Source organism: Brassica napus, chromosome C1 (genome assembly GCF_020379485.1).
Source record: "Brassica napus cultivar Da-Ae chromosome C1, Da-Ae, whole genome shotgun sequence".
NCBI classification, from domain to species: Eukaryota; Viridiplantae; Streptophyta; class Magnoliopsida; order Brassicales; family Brassicaceae; genus Brassica; species Brassica napus.
This window is the reverse complement of record NC_063444.1, coordinates 5,190,527-5,216,266: the sequence shown is the minus strand read 5'-3', so window position 1 is coordinate 5,216,266 and position 25,740 is coordinate 5,190,527. Positions and strand designations below refer to the sequence as shown.

The 25,740-nt window shown below is 39.9% G+C and overlaps 1 protein-coding gene and 1 non-coding gene across 2 annotated transcripts; both read right to left on the bottom strand.

Annotated features, from left to right (window-relative positions):
* Positions 1–4,829: 4,829 nt before the first annotated feature.
* Positions 4,830–6,059, bottom strand: LOC125580608. Its single transcript, XM_048745349.1, has one exon. The coding sequence runs from the start codon at positions 5,913–5,915 to the stop codon at positions 4,830–4,832; it is 1,086 nt and encodes a 361-aa protein (XP_048601306.1). The 5' UTR covers positions 5,916–6,059.
* Positions 6,060–7,890: 1,831 nt separating this feature from the next.
* On the bottom strand, positions 7,891–7,997 carry LOC125581138. The gene has a single exon (XR_007318849.1). It is a non-coding gene; the product is annotated as a small nucleolar RNA R71 (small nucleolar RNA).
* Between the last annotated feature and the right edge of the window lie 17,743 nt (positions 7,998–25,740).

The window sequence follows — 25,740 nt, the reverse complement described above, 5'->3', positions numbered from 1 at the left end:
TTCAACATTTTTTTTGCGAGTAGAGAAAGTTTATTGAAGACGATTGATTTGCATGTGTTTGATGGTTCAATGCCTTATGGTTGGATTTCGAGAGTTGAGAGATATTTCAGGGCGGCTCGTTATGAAGAACATCAGAAATTCGAATTGGTTGCTTTGAGTCTTACTGAAGCTGTGGGAAATTGGTATACGTGGGAGAATGAGGAAGAACCTTTCAGTAGCTGGTTGCAGTTCAAACAGAGGATGTTAGACCGTTTTGCGGAATCGAAAGATGATGAACAGAGGAACAGATTATCAGCTTTGAAGCAGACAGATTCAGTTCAGGCTTATGTTAGGGAGTTCGAGGAGCTATTAAACGTGGTCAAGGGGATAGATGAAGCAAACTTAATCAGTCGGTTTTACACGGGGTTAAAACCAGAGATGAAGGAAGTGATAAAGATGAAAGAGCCAAAAGGATTAAGGAATTATATTGCTGCAGTAGTAAAGATGGAATCAAGCATGTTTTGTCAGATGTTAGCTGATAAATCAAAGACTGAGAATCGTTACTCGTGTGGTAACAGTTCAGGGACTATGACAACTCAGACTGGAGGATATCAGCAAGTGGATAAAACAAAACTCCTTGAAGCAGGAAAGCCAAGTACATCTGCGGGGGACAGACCACGGGTACACCTCACACCTCAAGAACTAGCCGAATGCAAACGTTTGAAATTGTGTTTCAAATGCAAAGCGAAGTGGTTCAAAGGTCATCTTTGTGGTAATCCAGAGCTTCAGGTTTTCACGGTGATAGATGGATTTGAAGTGGAGATTTTGGGGGAACAAGAAGAAGAAATGAGTGAGACGAACGACACAACAAAACCACAGATGATGCAACTCTCTTTGTATTCCTTCTTGGGCATGAACTCACCTACGACGATGAAAGTCAGGGGGCGTATAGGCAGTACATCGATGGTGATTCTGATTGATAGTGGAGCTACTCATAACTTCATTTCTCCAAATCTTGCGAAGAAAGCTCATCTTCAGACAACATCTAACTCTCGTCTCCAAGTTCTTTTGGGTACAGGCATTATGGTTCATGGCTTAGGCGTGTGCAACAACGTTCACTTACATATGCAAGGCTTGGACTATCTCTTGAATTGTATATCACTGGAGCTGAGTGGAGTCGATTTGGTTCTTGGGGTTCAATGGCTTAGAACTTTGGGCAAATGTGAAATTGATTGGGAACTACAAGAATGGAGTTTCGTGTGGGGAAAGGAGAGAGTCACACTACAAGGAGAAAGTGACCTCCACCTTCCTACCAATGCTTTTCAATCACTCTTGCCATTAGATGATGTTTCACGGCAAGGTGTTGATCATTGTTTATACACTCACTACGCTAGTGCGGCCTCTTGTGAGACAACTCCCGTTGAAATTTCTTGTGTGTTAGAGAAGTTTTCGAAGGTGTTTTGTATGCCAGACGGTCTTCCTCCGGTTCGTGGCATTGAACATCAAATCTTATTAAAGCCAGGCACCTCTCCGGTGAGTGTACGACCTTATCGTTATCCACAAGCTCACCAGGAAGCGATGACTACACTGGTTCAAGACATGTTAAAGAAAGGGATCATTCAAGCTAGCTGCAGTCCTTATTCGGGCCCGGTTTTACTGGTTAAGAAGAAGGACAAATCATGGCGCTTTTGTGTGGATTACAGGGCTTTAAATCAAGTTACTGTTTCGGATAAATTTCCAATTCCCATGATCGATCAGCTTTTGAATCAACTACACGGTGCAGTGGTGTTTTCAAAGCTTGATCTAACCTCTGGATACCATCAAATTAGAATGCAGCAAGGCGACGTCGAGAAGACTGCATTCAGAACACATGATGGTCACTATGAATTTTTAGTGATGCCGTTTGGGTTAACAAATGCTCCCGCAACATTTCAAGCTCTGATGAATGAGATCTTTCGACCATATTTGAACAAATTCATTCTGGTGTTTTTTGATGATATACTGGTTTATAGCAGCAGCATCAGTGATCATGTTAAGCACTTGCAGACGGCGTTACACATTTTGGCGCAGCATTCTCTGTATGCAAACAAGAAAAAATGTGTCTTCAGTCAGAGCAGTGTAGAGTATCTCGGTCATGTGATTTCTGAAAAAGGTGTAGCTACAGATGCGGCTAAGACAAAAGCAATGCGACTTTGGCCTACTCCAAAGAACATCAAACAATTATGTGGCTTCTTAGGACTCACATGCTATTATCGCAACTTTATAAAGAACTATGGTGTCTTGGCTAGACTGTTAACGGAGCTGCTCAAGAAAGATCAATTTGCATGGTCAGGAGAAAAACAAGAGATATTTGACAAACTGAAGGCAACTATGTTGTAAGCACCAGTATTAGCTCTTCCAGATTTTACTCAGAAGTTTGTGGTTGAAACAGATGCTTCGGGGTTTGGGATAGGAGCTGTTTTAATGCAGAATAAGAGACCTATAGCCTACTTCAGTCATGGTCTTACAGCAAGGGAACAGTTGAAACCAATTTACGAGAGGGAACTTATGGCGGTTGTGTTGGCTATACGCAAGTGGAAACATTACTTATTGGGAAGAAGATTTGTTGTTCATACGGATCAGAGAAGCCTCAAGTACTTGCTTGAACAACGAGAAGTCAGTATGGAATATCAGAAGTGGTTAGTGCAGTTGGTGGGTTATGAGTTTGACATTGTCTTTAAACCGGGGATTCAGAATGCTGCGGCTGATGGTCTATCAAGGATCGATCATTCCGGCGAGTTAACGTCTTGTACGACATTATTTGCTTTATCTGCTCCTACGGCGTTGCAGATTACAGAGTTATATCAAGAGATCGAGGCTGATACAAATATTCAGGAGACAATTAAACATATTAAGGAGAGAGGCACAGTTAAAGCTGGTCTTACAGTGTGTGAAGATAGACTTTGGCATAAAGGCAGACTGGTTATTCCCTCTTCTTCGCGTTTCATTCCGTTGATCCTTGCGGAGTGTCACGATGGTCTAGCTGGTGGTCACTCTGGGGTTCTCAAAACGGTTAAACGTATCCAACTTTGGTTTCATTGGGAAGGGTTGTTTCGTTCGGTGCAGCAATATGTGTCGGCTTGTCAGATATGTCAAACCCACAAATACTCGACTCTGTCACCTGCGGGTCTTCTCCAACCACTATCCATTCCTAACTTGATTTGGGAAGACATTTCTATGGACTTTATAGAAGGCTTACCGATGTCTAATGGTAGCAATGTCATCTTCGTTATTGTGGATCGTTTGAGCAAATATGGTCATTTCTTGACATAGAAACATCCATTTCAAGCTTCTAACGTTGCTAAGCGTTTTATTGGAGAGATAGTGAGGCTCCACGGCTTTCCGAAATCAATTGTTTCAGATCGTGACAAGGTGTTTCTTAGTCACTTCTGGAAGGAATTGTTTCGTTTAGCTGACACAAAGCTCAAGTTTAGCACGTTATTTCACCCACAGACGGATGGCCAAACAGAGGTATTGAACCGCTGTTTAGAGACATACTTACGTTGCTTTGCCTCGAGTCATCCGCGCACTTGGTCGAAGTATTTGGGGTGGGCCGAGCTATGGTACAACACATCATATCATACATCATTACAGATGACCCCGTTTCGTGTGGTTTATGGACGTGATCCTCCGGCGTTGCTGCGTTATGAACAAGGGTCTACGGTAAATGCTGATTTGGAGACTCAGTTGATTGAGCGTGACGCTATGTTATTGGAGGTGAAGCAACACTTAGTCCACGCTCAACAATTGGTGAAGAATAATGCGAATAAGCACCGTCGCGATGTTGAGTTTACAGAAGGGACGATGGTTTATTTGAAGCTCCGTCCTTACCGGCAACAGTCAGTGGCACGAAGAGTTTGTCAAAAGCTATCTGCGAAGTACTTCGGTCCTTACCGCGTGGAGGAGAGGATTGGTAAGGCTGCGTACCGATTACAGTTGCCAGCTTCTTCAAAAATTCATCCAGTCTTCCACGTTTCGCAGCTGAAAGCAGTAATTGGGAAGCATCATATTGTGTTACCGTTACCTCCGGTTGTATCGATGGATGAAGATATTATGGTGGAACCAGAGCAGATTCTTGAGAGCCGTTACACTCCATCGGATCACTTGGAAGTATTGGTTCAATGGGTTGGTCTTCCCGTCACAGCCGCGACTTGGGTGGGTGTTAAGGAGTTTTGGGCTCAATTTCCTTCTTACCAGCTTGAGGGCAAGCTGAGTGTTAAAGGAGGGGGTATTGATAGGCTTGACAGAGTTTACGTGAGGAAGAAGACAGAGAAGGAAGCCGTTGGAGTCTGACGTGGCAGAAGTTAATTCAAATAAAGAAGGAGATATTTGTTTTGAATTAAAATCTTTCTAATGCTTTGTATTCGAAATTGTATAAACCCAGCTTGTTAGCTAAGAAAAGGGGCAGCTTGTAGATTTGAGTTGAGTCTCACGACTTGAGGAGTGTATCGTCTGGGTGAGGCCAGCGATTACTCAGATTCAAATCTATAAGCGAATCCGTTATCTTTTGTAATCGGATTGAAAAAATACATTGGTGATTGAGTTTAGTTTGCGATTTCATTGAGTTCTTCTAGCTAAACTCTATCATCATCGCATCTAAACAATTGATATTTTGAGCTATTGCAGGAAGCACATTCAATAAACTTCCCTATATTGTAGTACAAGGTGCATGGATGACTTTCATGGATGATAGATTCAGAAATTGTGGTACACTTAACATCAATACTGAAGTATTGAAAGTCGGTATACTTGAAACCTTCAGAATATTTTTCACACATTTTACAATAACGCTCTATCTTGTCACCACATATTTAAGATAATGGTTTGCCATGATAAAAATGCCGTTTCTTTCTAGAAAGATTAGCGCATGTTTTATGGAGAATGAAATTGCATTGCACGCAGCTATAGAATGCTTGAGAATATATAGGTAAGACACATGCTTCACAAAGAATGCTTCCACCGAATATGATATCTTCCTCGTTGAGTTGTAAATAATGTTCTTCGTGACTAAAATGACATATCAGGTTTTCATCTATTACCTTAAATGGTTCCATATCTTGAGGTTCTTCTGGTATCCCTTTCAGCTCTAACTTATCCCATACATCATCTCGTATTGCACATTTAGAATGAATGGCATAATTAGGACAAATCGAGCAAGAATACGCACCATATGACCAATCAACTTTTTTGTGACAAAATCCGCATATCCAACTCCCAGGACTTAGATGAAGACACCTAGAAAGACGATGCTCGTGACGGTTGACGTTGATGATCTCCGGTAAGTCAATACAGCTTTGATGAATCATGAAATCACATTGTTGGCATGAATAAGGACTCCGATGACCCGCCATCCCACAAGCATCACAATCAAAAGATATTTTCCTTGGTGTAACGCTGAGTTGATGTTCATGAGCCTTAGGAAATAAGATTGCAAGCGGTGAAGGATCCCTCACACAATCAACATCCACACTAAATTTACAGATTGAACAATGATAAAATTTCCATCTTAATTCTTTTCCACATATACGACATTTCCCATGGGAGAAATGTTGTTCTTCTTTAGTGAGGAACTTAAGGGGATGTTTAGGGTGATAAGGGTAGTCTATCTCTAAAGAAAGCATAGAACACCTGATTTCGAATTCCAATATACATAGATAACATCTGTAACGATACCTAAGATGATCTTCCTCTCCACAAAAACCACATTTGAAATCAGAAAGATCCTTCGCGATAACAAGCGAGTGTTCATGGGCTTTGGGAAATTCAATAACATTTGGTGGTGGATTTTTGGCACACGCCGTATCAACAACGAAATCACATATAGAGCAATGGTAAAACATATAAAACAATTTTTCTCCACATAACTTACAGCGTTTCACTTCGGGCCATTCCAACATCAGAGAGAGAGGGTGTTCAGGATGAGATGGTTGGTGGATATCTGAGGATGCCTCTGCACATTCTTTGTGAAAAAAACATCTACACTCATAGCAACGATAACCGTCTTTGCGATAACCACCTGTCCAACTGATATATGGTGTTTTTCACATCATTGTATAGGTGTTTTCGTATTGATTCGAGTCCTTAATCCGTGTCAGTCTAGTCATTTTTGATCTTTTACAGGTCTGGAGTTGGTAGAGGAATGAAAAGAGGGTGCTTGAAGAGAAGCTATCCTTTTGGAGCATTTTGCAGAGAACACTCAAGACGAACAGTCCCGAGACTGTCCGCAAGCAGAACAAGCAGACGGAGTGATCCCGAGGTTGTTCCCGACAAATAAGGAATCTTCTATTTTCGGGAATTAAGGCCCCCTGTTGCCCTAATATCTTGTCTACCTATTGGCGCCTCCATAAAAAGACGCCATCTATCCTATTTTAATTCTTACGCTAGTTTTTACAAGAGAACTATTAGCTTTTACGATCTGCAACTTGTAAGGGAGAAGAATCCATTCTCTCATAGAGAAGACCATCTGAACCCTTTGTTTACTACTCCTATTATTATGCAGTTTCATTCAGGATCTATGTCTTTGATTGCTTGCATCATGATTGAGTAGTGATCTAGCTCGCCTAGGGTTTTTAGGGTGTTGAAATAAGCTATTCTTGATTATTCTTCATCCATACTATTCTTAAGGCTTCCATTAATCTGATCACTTGATGTTAGATCCTAAGTTTATCGCCTAGCTAACCGCTTAGGAGATAGCTTGACATGTATTGAATGAGCTTAGTATCCCTAATCAGCGAAAGTAGATATTAGGGTAGTAAGTGAACTGATCGGACTTGATATCTAAGGCTTGCAGTCGTTTCTCATCTCAACGACAGTTAGATGATGGGATCGACCAGCAAAGAGATCACCACCACGACAGTGGGGTGTTCCAGCTGAGTGATCCGAGTTCTAGAAAGCACTGCATCGCGCTTGAATAATTGTTTGGCTCTCGCTCAACACCCAATGAAATACCCTAGGCTAGCTTCTTGTTAAATTGAATCAAACTCTAGTTTACTTGTCTTCCGCGTCACCAATTGAATTGAAAACCATTTTCTTCTTAGCTTGATATTGAAATTTATAAGAGTAAAGTGTAGACTGGTCATCTGGATTGAATCTAAAGTACTATAATCACAACTGTTAACTTGGCAGTAGCAAAGATTCATATTTAGTGTATCAAGTTTTGGCGCCGTTGCCGGGGACCAGATTTTTTTTACCTCTACTTTTCGGTTTCATTTTAAGTCTAAGATATCTAACTCGCCTCTGTTTCTTTGTCACAGCTAATGATCCAGGTGCATGACCAGTAGACATACTCGGAGCAACGCACAAGGACCATTGCATCAGCTCACCAACGAAGAACTAGCGAGATTAGAACGTCAGAACCGTCAACTGCCTAGACCTACAAGCACCAACATGGGCGATCATCAGGATGATCTTACTGCTGCGTTTGCACTCATGCAACAACAGATGCAGCAGATGCAGCAAACTATCCAAGCGAACGCTGCAAACCAACGGAATGCACCGGAGGAAGCTGATCAGATTGGCCAAAGGAATCTCTTGCGTAATCTACCTGCTACGCGATCCGCCATCAACCCTCCACCTTGCACTAGACAAGACTTTGAGATCAAGCCCGCCTTGATAGGTCTGGTGCAGAGGAAGGTCTTCAACGGACTTCCTGCAGAAATTCCGATGAACCACATTGAAAACTTTGAGAAGATGTGTGGGTTCACTAAGTCGAATGGAGTACCACCAGATTACATCAAGTGTACCCTGTTCCCTTTCTCTCTCGATGGGAAGGCTGCTCGCTGGCTAGATTCCCTACCCACTGGATCGCTCACCACATGGGAACAAGTCAGATCCGCATTCTTGAGCGATTTCTACACGAAGTCAAAGACAGCAGCTCTGAGACAAAAGATCGCCACCTTTAAACAGCTGGTAGATGAGCCGTTCTGCGACGCTTGGGAGCGATTCAACGTCTACCGCAGGGAGTGCCCACATCACGGTTTTGAAGAAGATTATCTACTCGGAGTGTTCTACGATGGAGTAGGTTGGGAGTACAGGAATGCTTTAAACTCAGCCAGTAATGGAGATTTCATGACCCAATCCACTCAAGGCACTTTCGCGCTGATTGAGAACATGGCCTCAAGCTCAGCTGACAGCAACCGAGAGACTGACCGCACCCAAAAGGTGAACAGCATTGACAATAGCAAAATAGATGAGCTCTCTGCCAAGGTTGATCAACTGATAAAGATTAATCAGAACCATGCCTTCATCATGGAAGAATCCCCTCAGGATAAAGGAACCACAGACACTACATCAGAAGCAGACCAGGCGACTGAGGACCATCATGAGGTTAGCTATGTGAATGGACAAGGATGGCAGTTCAAGAACTATCACCCGAACCCTAACGTGAGGAACAACCCCCACCTGTTTAACAACCCTAAACCCGATGGTAACGCAGAAAATGCTCAAGGCAATCAGGTTCAGAACAGTGGCTACCAACGGGGGTATGGAAATCAAGGAAGAACCTTTGTCCTCAGCCCAGCTCAGAATACTCAGTTCCACAACCAGAAACAACCGACTAACCAGCAGCCTGCACAGCCTGCTCAAACTGCTCCACAGGACGAGATGAAGAGTCTTGCCAATATGATGAGCCAGCTGCTCCAAGGACAGCAGATCCAGGGAAAAGCACTGAATCAGGTCACAAACGACATCAATACCCGAATGAATCACATGTTCAATGACCTGAGTGCCAAATATGATAATGTCTCGAGCCATATGAGGCAGATGGATATTCAGATTGCTTAGACTGCTGAGAGTGTGAAGAGACAGCAAGGCACTCTTCCTGGAAAAACAGATAAAAATCCCAAGGAGTGCAATGCAGTCGCGCTTAGGAGTGGGAAGCAGTTAACTGATCTGGCACCCAAGAGATTCACAACAGCTGAAAAAGGGAAGCAGAAAGAGTCAGAACAACCACCAGTAACCGCACCAACACACGAGGAAGAAGCAGGGCTTCCTGCTAAACATACTCCGACCACTACAGAGCAGCCTACTGTGGTTGTTCGCCCAGCTGCAGAACCTGTACCCACCCGTGACTATGTGCCTAAGGTTCCGTACCCTGTTCCTGCTAAGGCCACACGCAAAGACAAGGAGGAGATGAAATGTAGGAAGATGCTGGAAGACTTAACAGTCAGACTCCCTCTCATGAGTGCAATTCAGATGATGCCATCCATGAGTAGCTTTGTGAAAGGACTTATTTCTGGAAAGATAACCGATGACAGTGAGTTCATGGTGGTCTCAAAAGAGTGCAGCGCTGTTCTCCAGAACAAAAGGATCAAGAAACTGGGTGACCCTGGAAAATTTGTCCTCTCCATCCAAATAGGGAGAACAGTCTTCTCATGTTCGCTAGTCGATCTGGGATCAAGCATCAACCTCATGCCATACTCCGTGGCTAAGCGCCTTGGATTCACGGATTTCAAACCTACCAGGATGTCCCTAGTGTTTGCTGATCGATCAGTGAAATCTCCGGTCGGAATTATCGAGGATATCCAAGTTCTTGTTGGGAACACGCTTGTCCCTGCCGATTTTGTTGTTCTGGAACTGGAGGAAGAGTCAAAGGATCCTCTGATCCTAGGCAGACCATTCCTATGCACTGTCGGAGCTATCATAGATGTGCGACAAGGAAAACTCGACCTCCACCTAGGAGACATTGTGATGAGGTTCGAGATGAATCAGATGCTCAAGAAACCTATGCTGCATGGACAAACCTTCACTGTCCAAGAGGAGGGTGATCCGCTGGAACCAAGTGATCAGATGATTGAGGAGATCCTTACAGATGATCCGCTGGAACTAGCCTTGACTAGAGCTGAAGCAGAACAGCATGTCCAGAACATTGACGCTGATGGGTACGCTAAGATGTTGGACTCTGCCAGAACCATGGAAAGATTAGTGGCATATCTCAGTCTGGGGGAGAATAATGCCTCAGACTCATCGAGCTCGCCTGTTCCACCAAGTCGGAACAATGACCCGTGGAGTGAATCCAAAGCTCCAAAAGTCGAGCTCAAAACACTCCCTAAGGGGCTCAGGTACGCATTTCTTGGACCAAATTCTACATACCCAGTAATCGTGAATGCTGACCTGAATAATGCTGAAACTGCTCTTCTCCTATGCGAACTTAGGAAATATCGAAAGGCATTAGGATATTCTCTAGCTGATATACCTGGCATTTCACCTGATATGTGCATGCATAGAATACACCTAGAAGATGAATCAATGACTTCTGTAGAACATCAGAGGAGGTTTAACCCAAATCTGAAAGATGTTGTTAAGAAAGAGATAATGAAACTTCTAGAAGCTGGTGTAATCTATGCGATCTCTGATAGTAAGTGGGTTAGTCATGTTCATGTAGTGCCTAAGAAAGGAGGGATCACTATTATAACAAATGAAAAGAATGAATTAATCCCTACTAGAACAGTAACTGGTCATCGCATGTGCATTGATTTCCGTAAATTGAATGCTGCGACTCGCAAGGATCACTTTCCACTCCCCTTCATTGATCAAATGCTTGAAAGATTGGCTAACCACCCTTACTATTGCTTTTTAGATGGCTATTCAGGTTTTTTTCAGATTCCCATCCACCCAGACGATCAAGAAAAGACGACGTTCACATGTCCTTACGGAACATACGCCTACAGGAGGATGCCTTTCGGGCTGTGCAATGCTCCAGCGACCTTTCAACGCTGCATGATGTCAATTTTCACTGATCTAATTGAAGACATAATGGAGGCTTTCATGGACGATTTCAGCGTCTATGGAAGCTCCTTTAGTGTATGTTTGTCAAACTTGTGCAGGGTTCTGAAGCGATGCGAGGAGAAGCATCTCTTGCTTAATTGGGAAAAATGCCATTTCATGGTCAGAGATCACTACAAGAAAAATGGGCTTTGATAGCAGTGAAGGATAACGTTTTTTGCCTTTCTGCTATGGTTGACATACCCGTTAGTTTTAGATAGCGTTTGTATATTTAGAACCGCTATGATAGAACTGTATATTTAAAAACGCTATGCTAGCGTATTTTTAATAGCGCATTATTAAAAACGCTATCTTTGACTTTTTAAATCTCTAAACCCTAAACAAGTTTTAAACCCTAAACTTTAAACATAACTTCAAAATCTAACTATTTTGATATCAAATCTTAAATGAACCTCAAATATTAAATATAAATTCAAAAATTATTTCTTTTTCAATAATTAATCTTAAATCCCAATACCTTAAACCTTTAACCCCAAACCCTATACTCAAACCTTTATTCTAAACTCATAACTTTAAATCTAAAATCTAAATTCAAAAAAAAAAATCAAACTTAAACATAATTCTTCAAATTAATTCAAATTTATTTTCGAATTTTAACTTAAAGTCTTAACCTTGAACTCTAAACCTTATATACTCAAATCTTATATATCATAATAAACCTCAAACCTTCAATATACACATTTAGTTATTAAACTAAATCATAAATCACAAATCTAATATTCTCAAAGTTAGACACCAAACTTTGAGCATACATTTTTAAAAATTAATATGTTTAAATTTTAAACCTTTAAACTAATTTTATTTACTATACTCTTGTATTTTAAACCTTTAAACTAATTTCATTTTACATTTAAAGTAAATCATAACTTATAAATATTATTAAAATTTTCAGTCTATTATTTGAAACATTGAACCAAACTATAATTACATTAATTATATATATTTTTTGGTCGAAATTATATATAAATATTTAACTTAATTATTATATTAAATGAAAACAGTTTTTAATGGATTAATTTTGGCCTTTGATTGATTTCAATCCAATGGCCACAAATATGTTTGGTTTATCTTTTTTCTTCTTTCTCATTGGTCAATATCTTAATCACAAGGATAGCAATCTTAACCACTGAATATTTTTGATCCTATGGCTAGAAATCACACATCTCATATCTCATATCTCAATCTCTTTCTTCTTGTCTACGTTATCTCTCTCTCTCTTTTTTTGTTACAGATCTAAATATGATCTCATATCTTTTTTAATTCTTTGGATCTCTATCTTCCTCAATCACCACCACCACAACCACCCGTTTGTTTTCGCCGTCCCAGCATCACAACCACCACCACACGACCGTTCGTTCGCCGTCCAAGCATCACCACCACCACACAACCACGGTTAGAACTCATCTCTCTCTCTCTCTCTCTCTCTCTCTCTCTCTCTCTCTCTCTCTCTCTCTCTCTCTCTCTCTCTCTCTCTCTCTCTCTCTCTCTCTCTCTCTCTCTCTCTCTGTTTTGAACTGTATTATTTGTTTTAGAGATGGAGGAAGCAAGGCAAGGCAGGTATGGCGGCTAGAGGAGGAAGATGACGGCTTCAGATTCAGGAAGAGGAAGCTGACGGCGAGTTGGTGAGGAGGCGACGAGATTAGGTCTAGATGGATGTGACGTTTGCCTCCTCTCTGCAACTTGCATCTCAAATCCCAGGATGAAGAAGAAGAATCATGGCTGGAAAAACACGAAGACGAAGGTGGTGGTGCGGCCGGTAGATGAAGAAGGCAACGAAGTGGTGGTGTGTTTAGTTAGTAATTAGGTTAAAGTCCGGTTTAGTTTTTGGTTTATTTAGTTTGTTGGTTTATTATTTAATTAGATTTTTTTTTGTATTTTTGTAAACAAATTTCATTATAGATAAATTTAAGTAATAAAGAAAATTTGATTCTATGAATAATTTTAAATTTTAATTAAGTTTTTATTTTTAAATAATTAAATAAAAAATAATTCTAAAATAAATAATTCTAAAATAAATAAATTTAAAAGTAAATAATAACAAAAAATTCATGCTATTAAAGACTCTTTAATTGCATACAAAAAAACGCTATAATATATGACAATAAGATAGCATCGCAAAAAACAGTTATCTAAAGTGCTTGACCTATTATGACGGGCGATGATACAGCGCTTCATAAACCGCTATCGTATTGATAGATAGCGTTTTTCGTCCGCTAATAAAAGTCATTTTACTTGTAGTGGATGGGATTGTTCTAGGACATAAGATTTCAGAAAAAGGCATCGAAGTGGACAAGGCAAAGATCGATATCATGATGAGTCTGCAGCCCCCAACTTCAGTGAAGGGAATAAAAAGCTTTTTGGGACATGCTGGTTTTTACAGAAGATTCATCCAGGACTTCTCGAGAATCGCAAGACCACCCACTAGACTACTCTGCAAGGAAACAAAGTTCGATTTCGACAGCGAGTGTTTAGCTTCATTTCACACGATCAAGGGAGCTCTAGTCAGTGCACCGGTTGTCCAACCCCCAGACTGGGACCTCCCTTTCGAGATCATGACAGACGCGAGTGACTTTGCAGTAGGAGCAGTGCTTGGCCAGCGGAAGGATAAGAAGCTCCATGTGATCTACTACGCGAGCAAGACACTGGATGAAGCTCAATGTAGGTATGCTACCACAGAGAAGGAACTCCTGGCCATCGTCTATGCTTTTGAGAAGTTCCGATCATATCTAGTTGGGTCTAAGGTGATAGTCCACACGGATCATGCAGCTCTCAAGTACCTGCTCACGAAAAAAGATGCCAAACCGCGGCTCCTGAGATGGATTCTCCTCCTTCAAGAATTTGACCTGGAAATAAGAGACAAGAAGGGGGTAGAAAATGGAGTAGCGGACCACCTTTCCAGAATGAAAATAAACGATGATACTGTGATTGACGAAGAGCAACCAGTGGAACACGTAAGTGCGATTGGTCTTTGCTATTCGGAACAACCAATGCCCATGGAAACGGCTTGTTCTTCACAACCAGAGCAGTTTGTCGCAGCAATCCAGAAGCAACATCCTGATCTACCGTGGTTTGCTGAGATTGCAAATTTCTTAGCCACTGAAAAGGAGCCTCAGAAGTTCACAGGGAACGAGAAGAGAAAATTCTTAAGAGAGGCAAGGCACTACTTTTGGGATGAGCCTTACCTATACCGACAATGCAAGGATGGGATCTTCAGACGATGCGTTCCAGAGGCTGAAATTCCAGGGATCCTACACCACTGCCACGGATCTTCCTACGCTGGACACTTCGCCACATTCAAAACAGTCTCCAAAATTCTCCAAGCGGGATTCTGGTGGCCAACAATGTTCAGAGATGCTCACGCCTTCATATCCAGATGCAATGCATGCCAGCGAATGGGCAGTATCAGCAAAAGGAATGAGATGCCTCAGAATTACATATTGGAAGTTGAGGTGTTCGACTGCTGGGGAATAGATTTTATGGGACCATTCCCACCTTCTCACAAGAACGAGTACATCCTGGTTGCAGTCGACTATGTCTCCAAGTGGGTAGAAGCGATTGCTAGTCCAACCAACGACGCACGAGTTGTAACCAAGATGTTCACCTCCATCATCTTTCCAAGATTTGGAGTACCTAGAGTGGTTATCAGCGATGGTGGAACTCACTTCATTAACAAGGTGTTCCAAGGATTACTGAGCAAGAACGGCGTGAAACACAAGGTTGCAACCGCCTACCATCCCCAAACGAGTGGCCAAGTGGAAATTTCCAACAGAGAGATCAAGAACATTCTGCAGAAAACAGTCAATACCACGCGTAAGGATTGGTCCATCAAACTTGACGACGCTCTCTGGGCCTACAGAACAGACAATAAAACCCCATTAGGGACCACTCCCTATCATCTGGTCTATGGCAAGGCATGTCACCTGCCTGTGGAGCTAGAGTATAAGGCAGCTTGGGCTGTTAAGCTGCTTAACTTCGATATCAAACCTGCCAAGGAGAGGCGAACAATTCAAATCCATGAGTTGGATGAGATTAGGCATCTAGCCTATGAGAGCTCCAAAATATACAAAGAAAAAACCAAAGCATTCCATGACAAACGGATCATCAGCAGAAGCTTTGCTCCGAATGATCAGGTCTTACTCTTCAACTCAAGGATAAAGTTGTTCCCTGGAAAGCTAAAATCCAGATGGTCAGGACCTTTCACCATCAAGGAGGTTCGCCCCTATGGAGCTGTCGTGTTGCTGGACACAAGAGGAGGAGAATTTTTTGTTAATGGTCAGCGCCTCAAGCCTTACCTTGCTGATACAACAATCACTGAAGGTGTAGAAATACCCTTAAGCGATCCCCTTCAAGCCTAATCGGCTCACAAAAGTCAAGCTAGTGACTGAAAAGAAGCGCTTGGTGGGAGGCAACCCACTGGTGAGTGTAAATATTTCTTTTGTTTTCTAAAAAAAAAAAAAAAAACTTGCAGGAAGAAAAATCGAGCACTTCTCAGGAGAACACTCCAGCGCTTGTTCTCCTGATTGTTCCAGGTGAGTGCTCGAACAAAAAAAAAAGTAAAGGGGGAAATGGCCTATTTAAGGCCCACTAACTTTATTTCCCCCATTATCTCTAGCGCCGCAAACAAACCTCAAAGAACCCTAAATCGAAAATTTCATTTCCTATTCTTCTTCATCGATTTTGTTCTAATCTCTTGGATCCTCTAGAGATCGGTTGGGTTTTCCAGGAATCATCAATCAACTCAAGGTAACCGCTCAGACACTCTTCCCCTTCGCGCATCCAATCCGCGAATTGAAAGTGTCCCATTGGATTCTCTCATCCCTTTTGTTTCAAGATTTGATCTTAGATTGTAGCTATCGATTTCACACTTGCTACTAGGGTCGAAATTTTGTTTGATTATCAGGGATAAACAATTTCATTGTTAGAGTTTCTTGAGTAGTTGCGGTTGTGATAGGGCAAAGTGTTAATCCTAAGAACTTGAAGGTTGTTCGGAAATTGATGGACTTGGGCAAAAATTTTCAAGATTGGAATGTCACATCGTTTCTAGAACAACCATTGGGCAGTGCTAATTTGGACATTGATTTCGTTTTGCAGATGCCTCCAAGAACAAGGATTCCGAAAGCACTCAAAGCCTCTCGCGGAGCAGCCACGCCTTCTCGTTCCGCGAATGTTCCATCCACATATCCATGGCCGAACAAAGCTGAGGGTCAACCGATTAACATTAATGACCCACTACTCCTTGACTACAATTGTGAGGGGTGGGACAAGGAATCCGCAGCGAGGTACAACAGGCTTCTCGCAGCAGAAATCTTGCCCACACGATTTGCTCACGCGGAGACCTTAGCTGTTCTCGGCCTCGAGTCTGACATCTTCGACACGCTCGACGTCATGGGCCTCGCTCCTCTCTGCTACCAAGCCCAAGTTCTCTATCCAGATTTGGTTCGGTAAGTGCTCGCAACAGCTCAGATCACTTACCAAAACCCAACCGCGCCAACGTACGAGAACTGCTTCTTCTCCTTCATGGCTGACGGCAAGTTCTGCTCCATCTCTCTCAACGATCTAAACGAACTACTCGAGATCGCAGACACACCAAGAGAGGTCTCAGTCAAGAAAAAGTTCGCGCCAGCAAACGCCTTTTGGGATCTCATTGCGACAGGGAAGTTCACTTCTCGCAAGGCTTATCAATCACAAATCCGAAACCCCACTCTGCGTATCATTGCCAAGATCGTCTCGAACATCCTCTTCGCAAAGGAACTCACCTCCAAGGTCACAAACGGAGAGCTGCAGGTTCTATACACAGGGCTCGAGGATGAAATCCGTAGAGACAGAGTCATACCGATTCAGACTGTGAAGACTAACCCTGGATTCCTTCTCATCTGGATGCTCACTGAGCGCAAGGATTCCTTGCTCCGAACAGAAGACAAGAAAGACCGATGCGGCAGTGTTCTCACACCCTTGTTCAAACACTTCAACATCAACCTGGATTCCTACACGGTTGTTCCTGAGCTTGAGCACATCGACACCGCTTACTTGATCACATGCCACATCCTGCGCGACGAGAGCACATACAAGTTCGCAGACAAGGACGGGAACACTCTCTACTGCAAGCTCCCTCTTCCCGGGTTAACAGACTTCACAACCTTGGAAAACATAGTGTTCCTGCCCGACGCAGAACACTTGTGCGACGACCCACGTGCGCCAGTTCCAGATGCGAATGCGGCCAGGGATGATGTGGAGGATATGGCTCCACCTGCTGATGGTGCTTATGACCTGGAGGACCTCACGGATGTTAATGATGATCACGCCTACAGACGTTGGATGGTGGACTCTCAGAAGAAAAACAACAGCCTCATGAAGAGGATCCTCAGAGCACTCACTGGAGGTTGCATCGGAAGTCAGGATGAGCAGACGACTCAGGGAACAAGGCGCCCAGGCAAAGAACCAGCGGGCACTTCAACTGGAGAAGAGAGACTTCCGAGGAACAGGAGAACAGCTGGCCACTCCAGCAGTGGTGATTCAGACTGAGTCCGAACGGACGATTCTAATTCTCTTGTTTTATCCATCAAAACTATTTATTTCCTTGCTATTTGTTTCTGTTGGGTGTGTTTTAGCCTCCTCCGATTTATTTTCACAGCCAGGGATGGTGTGAAGTAAGTCTGGGGGAGAAACTCTGTACGATTTCCATGTTTTTATTGAGTCAGTCCCTAGGATCGAGTCAGTCCAGTCAAACTTATTGTGGTAATCAGGACCTTATTTTGTGATGATTTCTTAACCACCTCGTGCTTTAACCTTCTTATTCAGTGACCTTAGCAGTGATGAAAGACCCACACATGGACCTGGAACACCCTGACTTATCTCATTTGACACTCCGGAAGTTCTCCACCGATCGGGTTACACTGGGTAGACTCAACTCCACTATATCTGAACCTAATCTGGACTTTAATTCTTCTTGTTATGGGCACTAGATCAGGGAAACGAGACCTATACTCAGGACTTCTTATCCTTTATATCCATCTTGCTGTTCCTGAGTAGCTAGCTCATCTTTAGCTAGTTCCCACCTTGTACCTTAGCCTTCATTCCAACTTCAGGCAATTTTTTTTCAGTGTTATATGTGCAGATATGTGCAAAAAGGTTGGAGAGGAAAGGATCGACGCAGCCTCTTACTCGTTACTGTTGCAGAAATTCAATCAGAAGGGAGAACAAGCAGATCAAGGGAGCAACTGCTCCATGACCAATGAATCGTGCAAGTAGAGCAGAATGATGTGAATCAGACCCACCAGTGGCCTCCTTAACATCACATGTTACCTCCTTCTTCGTCACCTCAACATCTATTTTCATGCTATGCATTCAAAAAAAAAAAAAAAATTATTTTACTTTTCATTTTTAGCATTTTACAATGGAGAAGGAGATGAATTCAAGGGAACACGAGCCACTGGGAAAGTCAAGAAAGAGTTTAGGGTAATTTTCAGAGAACATAGAAGGGGGCGAGCAGAGCAGTCTGATGACTGTTTCAGAACAAAGAGCAGCCGTTCGAGAGAGAGCAAAAACGAGTAGAGGCTGTGGTCATCAATGGATCCGTTCTCTCTTGCCGTTTTGTGCGATATCCTGCATCCTCTAAGAAATCGGTAACCCCTAAACACTCTTAGCTCCACCATAAAAAAAAAAGCATGTTCCATACCTAGACCGTCCACCCTGAGTAGCGCCTATGACAAGAAGCTCACGAAAAATTCTAATTGAACAAATGGAGTTTGGTCTCGAAAGTGTCGCTTTTTCAGGTCAAGATGTAGAGTAAGGAGCCGATCTGTGAACAGCGATCAGGGGTTCCCAGTAAGTGTGTGTGGTCCTAATCTATTGATTGTATGGTTCAGAGATTTGTGGTAAGAGTATGGTTGCTGAGAATAAGTGAGTTCCCACACTTTCAAACTTTTCTCCCTGTTTTTGATACTTGCCTTGTTCAAGGACAAACAAGGATCTAAGTCTGGGGGAATTGATATATGGTGTTTTTCACATCATTGTATAGGTGTTTTCGTATTGATTCGAGTCCTTAATCCGTGTCAGTCTAGTCCTTTTTGATCTTTTACAGGTCTGGAGTTGGTAGAGGAATGAAGAGAGGGTGCTTGAAGAGAAGCTATCCTTTTGGAGCATTTTGCGGAGAACACTCAAGACGAACAGTCCCGAGACTGTCCGCAAGCAGAACAAGCAGACGGAGTGATCCCGAGGTTGTTCCCAACAAATAAAGAATCTTCTATTTTCGGGAATTAAGGCCCTGTTGCCCTAATATCTTTTCTACCTATTGGCGCCTCCATAAAAAGACGCCATCTATCCTATTTTAATTCTTACGCTAGTTTTTACAAGAGAACTATTAGCTTTTACGATCTGCAACTTGTAAGGGAGAAGAATCCATTCTCTCATAGAGAAGACCATCTGAACCCTTTGTTTACTACTCTTATTATTATGCAGTTTCATTCAGGATCTATGTCGTTGATTGCTTGTATCATGATTGAGTAGTGATCTAGCTCGCCTAGGGTTTTTAGGGTGTTGAAATATGAGCTAAACATAGATAAGCTATTCTTGATTATTCTTCATCCATACTATTCTTAAGGCTTCCATTAATCTGATCACTTGATGTTAGATCCTAAGTTTATCGCCTAGCTAACCGCTTAGGAGATAGCTTGACATGTATTGAATGAGCTTAGTATCCCTAATCAGCGAAAGTAGATATTAGGGTAGTAAGTGAACTGATCGGACCTTATCTCTAAGGCTTGCAGTCGTTTCTCATCTCAACGACAGTTAGATGATGGGATCGGCCAGCAAAGAGATCACCACCACGACAGTGGGGTGTTCCAGCTGAGTGATCCGAGTTCTAGAAAGCACTGCATCGCGCTTGAATAATTGTTTGGCTCTCGCTCAACACCCAATGAAATACCCTAGGCTAGCTTCTTGTTAAATTGAATCAAACTCTAGTTTACTTGTCTTCCGCGTCACCAATTGAATTGAAAATCATTTTCTTCTTAGCTTGATATTGAAATTTATAAGAGTAAAGTGTAGACTGGTCCTCTGGATTGAATCTAAAGTACTATAATCACAACTGTTAACTTGGCAGTAGCAAAGATTCATATTTAGTGTATCACCAACCGCAACCATCACAAAGGTTAACCCATGGCGAAGGATACAAAGAGTATTTGTGAGTTGGTAATTTTATTCTAATCACTGTGGTGAATGATTGTAATAATATCGAGCACGTTGATTAGTGTATATATACAGCAACTTAGCTTATACATTAAATATTCTAATATTATGCAACAAGTAAAAGGTTTTTGATCATAAGCAAATAACAAGAAAAGAACATATCCTAAACGCATGCATAGTTATTTCCTCGAACATAAGCGATCCTTTGCTTTATTGGATAGGAAAACACTTTTTCGATTGGTTTACATATAATTTTATGAAACTATTTTGTGCTGGGATAGACGAAAGAAAATTAAAACGTGATTTTCTGTTACCCTAAACTAAGTCTTTGACAAAAAAAAAACCATTAAAATCATTACGATCCCTTACCTAAGAAAACATAACCTCTTACATTGATGGACTGCATTGATAAATCAAAGAGTGATACCATAATTCAGCTGAAGTAAGAGCTGTGATAACGAATAAACTAGATCAAAGTATAATGTATTAAATTGAGATTAGGAGGGTCTACGGAACTAGTAAGTTCGGGGGATGTGGAGGGGTCCTGGACGAATAACTTGGGAATGAAGCATCGCCACAAGTTAAGGATGATATAAATCATGAGATACTCCAATTTTAGAGCGAGGTGAAACATATATGTTTCCCTTATATCAATCTCCCGAGTTTCTTGGCATAACTAGGGTGTAACCCGCCCTACGAGCGGGCGCGGGAATAAATAAATAATATAAAAATATTTTAAAATGGTAATGAAGTTATTGAAAATATAATTTTATCATCAAAAAAAATAACATTAGATTTAATTATTTATTTTTAATTATTATTAGACAAATATTATCTCATCATTTTTAAAAATTATATGAAAACGCTAATGGCTACATTGACTTTTTATAGTTCATTTCATTATACATAATATTTCATCTATTAAGAGCGATAAATATATTTTTTTTAAATTTAGTTTACCCATATCTAAGATCTTTACATTGAGATACTCTTAGGCGGCTATATAAAGTTTTATGATGGTGCTAATGGTTTTTTACTTCAAGGTTTGGCATATGCTAAATCGACGACTGGAAAACAGTATTTTTTATAATATTTTTCCGCAGCTATCTAAAATCTTAGATTTAGTTCACCTACGATCTTAAATCCTTAAATTGAGATACTTTTGCGCGGATATATGAAGTCCTATAATGGTGCTAATACGACTGTAAAACTTTATTTTGCTTTGAGTGCTTTTCAGATGGTTTGATCAATTTTGAAAATGAATTCAATCAATGTTATGTTTCAGCAGATTTTTGTTTTCAAATATGCTATGATGGAATATAAAATATATCATTCATAATATGAATAAAAAAAATACTGTTATTTTTTTTGTCAATACATTAATGTTAACTAAGCAAATTTGAAAGCAAATGGATCGCTTGGCTCCTCTTTCTCCAGCAGGAGAGCGCTCTTGTATGCTACTAAGGAAACTGATCACTCAAGGAACAATCTATCTTCTCTGGATGGAGAGGAAATAACAGGTTACACTCATGTGTTGCTAAACCTCATGATACTACCTTTGTTCACCCGGAGCATTCTTTTTAATCTAAATTTTCTTTTGATACATATATGCAAAAACAAATAAAACTATAAAAGATATTTATCAAATAAAAATTAATTTGATATTTTTACTTTTTATTTATATTTATAAAATTTATATATAATATATATACTTACTTCACTAATTTATTAATTCGCGAATCATGTACAGCCAGCCAGTTTGATGATTTATTGATATAGCCAGTAGTTAAGTTCATTATTAAGGTATTAATTCTTAATTACTGCCTTAACAAATTTATTCTATGTATTATTACTTTTTCTTCTTTGAATGTTATTACTGGGTAAATCATTTTCATTTGGTAAAGTTGTTAATTATATTTAATCCCTAGTATATGGTCATGTTAAAATCATAAATTGATTTATATACATACTGTTTATATAAATATAAAAAATAATTGTATTATTTATTTTATATTCACAATGTAGTTCATTTCTATTTTTTCTTAATACTTTAATATATTTTGATAATATTTAGTAATTATATCTAAATTTCCTTAAGATTCTATGAAACATATCATATATATAATATATATAATTAAAAAAATTAAATTTGTACAATTTAATTTATGTATCAATTATTTTTTTATTTATAAAATACGCATTGTAAAATAGTACATCTAAATTATTTTAAAAAATTAACAAAATATTATTATTTATAGAGTTTTTAGTGTGAAATAAATATCTTCGTGATTCTGTAACTATTGCAATTTGTCAAATAGATGCTGAAATATTATGGAAATAGAGCGTACAATCATCTGTGAATGAAGAAGTCCACTCATGTAAGTGCTGCTGATGAACAGCATATTAACAGTATTTCAGTTGTATTCATAGAGGTATCTCTTCCAAAGATGAATAGAGATAGTCATCGTAAAAATTAATCCATGTATATAACGAACAATGGGATGCTTTGTTACATGGAGGGTAATGTCGACGCTGAACTGCAGCGAACAGTCGAAAGGGATACAACGGCGGAGGGGAGAGATGGTGTTAGGCTCGGTTCTGATGTATACACGGTGATGCACGGTGGAGAAGTGACTCTTCGTCCGGGAGTAAATTGAACCGGAAGAGAGGAGAGGAGAGGAGAGGCGAAGCAGAGGAGAAGGAGGGAGAGCAGCGAAGGAGATCTGATCAATGTTCTGCACTCGTACACGTACTGAGTAGATCTGGCCAAAAGTCTCACAGCTCCGGTACAATGGCTTGCGGTAAGAGGAGCAGTGGAGCGTAGTTTATAGGGCTCGGTGACTGAAGATGTTGAGGGGCGTGATGGACAGCGGAGCTCCCCAGAAAGTAGAAACCTTTTATCCGAGAGATGCTCAACGGAGGTTGAGCGATGAAGAAAACAATATGGTTTTGGTTAATACGCAGCAGTAATTTCAACTCGTTGCAGACCCAAAACCCACTAAGCCATTAACCAAAATTTGGGAGTTTAAGTACTGGAAATGTGCAAAAGAATACTTACATACTAACTTATGGCACTTTGCGACAGCCTTGGCTGATCTGTTCAAAAGTTTCAGTATGGATTCCGGTCAGGTGACTAAGCTCAGTTTCATTCGAGCTTAAGACGTCGACTGAATCCAATGGCTCATTCGAGATTGGCGTATCCATTCCCCCACGTCAAGGATGACCGGAACAACTACTCTCTTCACAACCTGCAACACATCCACCACCAACCTAAGTTACTTAGAAAATTCTACCCAACATAAAATTCCATTGGCAATCTCATCATGATAATTCAAATAGTATATGATCAATCTACATTCCAGTTCCAAATGCTTCATAGCTTTATCTAAACCTAAAGATGCATCCTTTGAATGGCTTTAAGATTGTAATCGAATAAATTTAAATTTAAAACTTGATACGAACCTTAGCAACTTGAATGTTGATGGAGTCTGGGATTTCTCTTTGAAACAGCACAACACCAGCATTCCGAACCAACCATCTCAAGCTCATCATCGTTCACTTCTAAAGCCACCCTATCATATTAGCCTCATAAGTTTGTTATAATTCCCGAGAAAAGAAATTTAACCTTCGATATCAGCGAGGAAGAAGCCATCAACAAATGAAACTCGTAACGGCTCGGGGGAGAAGAATCGATCGCGAAACGACACAACATGTGATCGATGCATAGATTACTTACGAAGACTCGTCTCCCCTATCGCAACCTCCATTGTTTGTAGACGTAATCAGATTTTGGAGGGGACATGAATCCTAGAAGGCTTCTCATGAAGGAGGTAGGTGCAGGCAAACAACGGACGAAGCTTTAGTTTCTTTCTCAGGCCAAAACCATTTATTCAGAAAAAAAGAACACGCTAACATTTTACCAAAAAAAAGAACACGCTAACCCTAATTGAAAACACGGCGTTGCTCGATGAAGAGAAGACAAAGCCCAACAACACTAAAGCCCAAACGAATCACAAAATAGATTAAGTGAGACGGAGCGTTTTGGAAGAATGACACGTGGCGGCTTCTCCTTAGCCTATTTTCTTATGTGGCAAGAAGAGAGGAGAATAGAGTTCTTCTTTATAGTATAATTAGGGTCGGTCGCGGACTATGATTGTCGTGTGATATATATTGCTATATAATTGTATATTTCATTGTATATATTTCATGTTTGGATTTGCAAGAGGGATGTATAATACATTGATGGTTTTTAAGTTTTTTTGGGTGTAGAGGGTTTATAAATTTTAAGATTTATTATGTTAGATTTTGATGGTTGTGCTTATATTAACATATTGATGCATATACAATACTATATAGTTTTGGTGAGGTAGGACGAAAATTGAAAATGTAAGCTATTTAATACATTTGATATCAGTGGTAAGCGCTATTATTGTTACTTACTAAGTGTGCAATCATCTTCTTTTGACTTCAAACATCTCAAAAACGCCAAACCATATAGTACAAATTCATGGTGTTTACGTAAGATCAAAAACCTGTAAATGTATAACCACCATGAGCTCACAACTAATATACAGTTAACATAAAAGCAAGCAACAACAATATAAGTTATAAAGTTTATGTCTTTTCCTGGTAAAAAAAAGTTGTAGTCTTTTCAAGTACCAAGAAAATTTGACACATGAATCTGAGTTTTTAGAGCCAGAACAATGTTTCCCAAATTCGAACAAATTTGCATGTAACATTTTTTAAAAAAAATGTTAATGTCTGTTTTGTTTGTATATAGCTTTGTAGTTATTAGAATATATTTTTTGTGAAATGTTATATATTACCATGTCTGAATTAATCTATAGAACTGAAATTTTACGTCTCTTGTATCCCTATAAAAGGTTTAGTTATGTTATATATTATTACATAAGGTCATATAAAATGCTAATTTTGTAACTCTAGAAACTCTAACCTAGTGAAGTGATTAAAAACTATAACCCCATAGATATTTCTCTTCTTTTTTCTTCTCCTTCTTAGAGAGACCAAGGATCTAGTTTTCAGATTTATCATTTTGAATATATTTTGAATATGTATATGATAGTATAGTTTTCAGATATTTAATTTTCTAACACAAAAAATATTGGATGAACAAATAGTAAATAATTTTAAACAATTGATACAAAAATTAAACAGCAGTTATTTGATGATTTAATATTAAAGTTGTTCACTTATTAAAATAATTTATTTTAAAACATAATACATGAGTTAATCAATTTTTAATTGTTCTTTTAGTTACACTGAAGTGATATAATACAACTTATAATTTATTTACGTTTGGGCCTGAGACCACTTTATTTTATGAAATTTCAGTTGTTCAAAAAAAAAAATTATATTTACTTTACTTATTCCAATAGCAGAGTGTTTTTTATATTTTTACATATATAAAGATCATTTTACTTTAGTTTAAGTTCGCAGGAAAACATAAACTAAAGAGTCATCAACTTCATAGTTGTTTTTTCTCGTTCTATGGACTTTAAAATTTTGGGAGCGTGAGAGTTGAGAAAATGTAATGCATGTTTTTTAGCAAAAAATGTAATGCATGTATGAATTATAATGTTCGCGTACCTGAGTACATATGCATGTATGAATTATAATGTTCGCGTACCTGAGTACATTTGTTCGTGTTTCTTTTGGATAACGAAATAAATACAAAGCAATATAAAATAATATTTTCAACTATTAGAATTTATACGAAGCTTATCCTTTATTCTG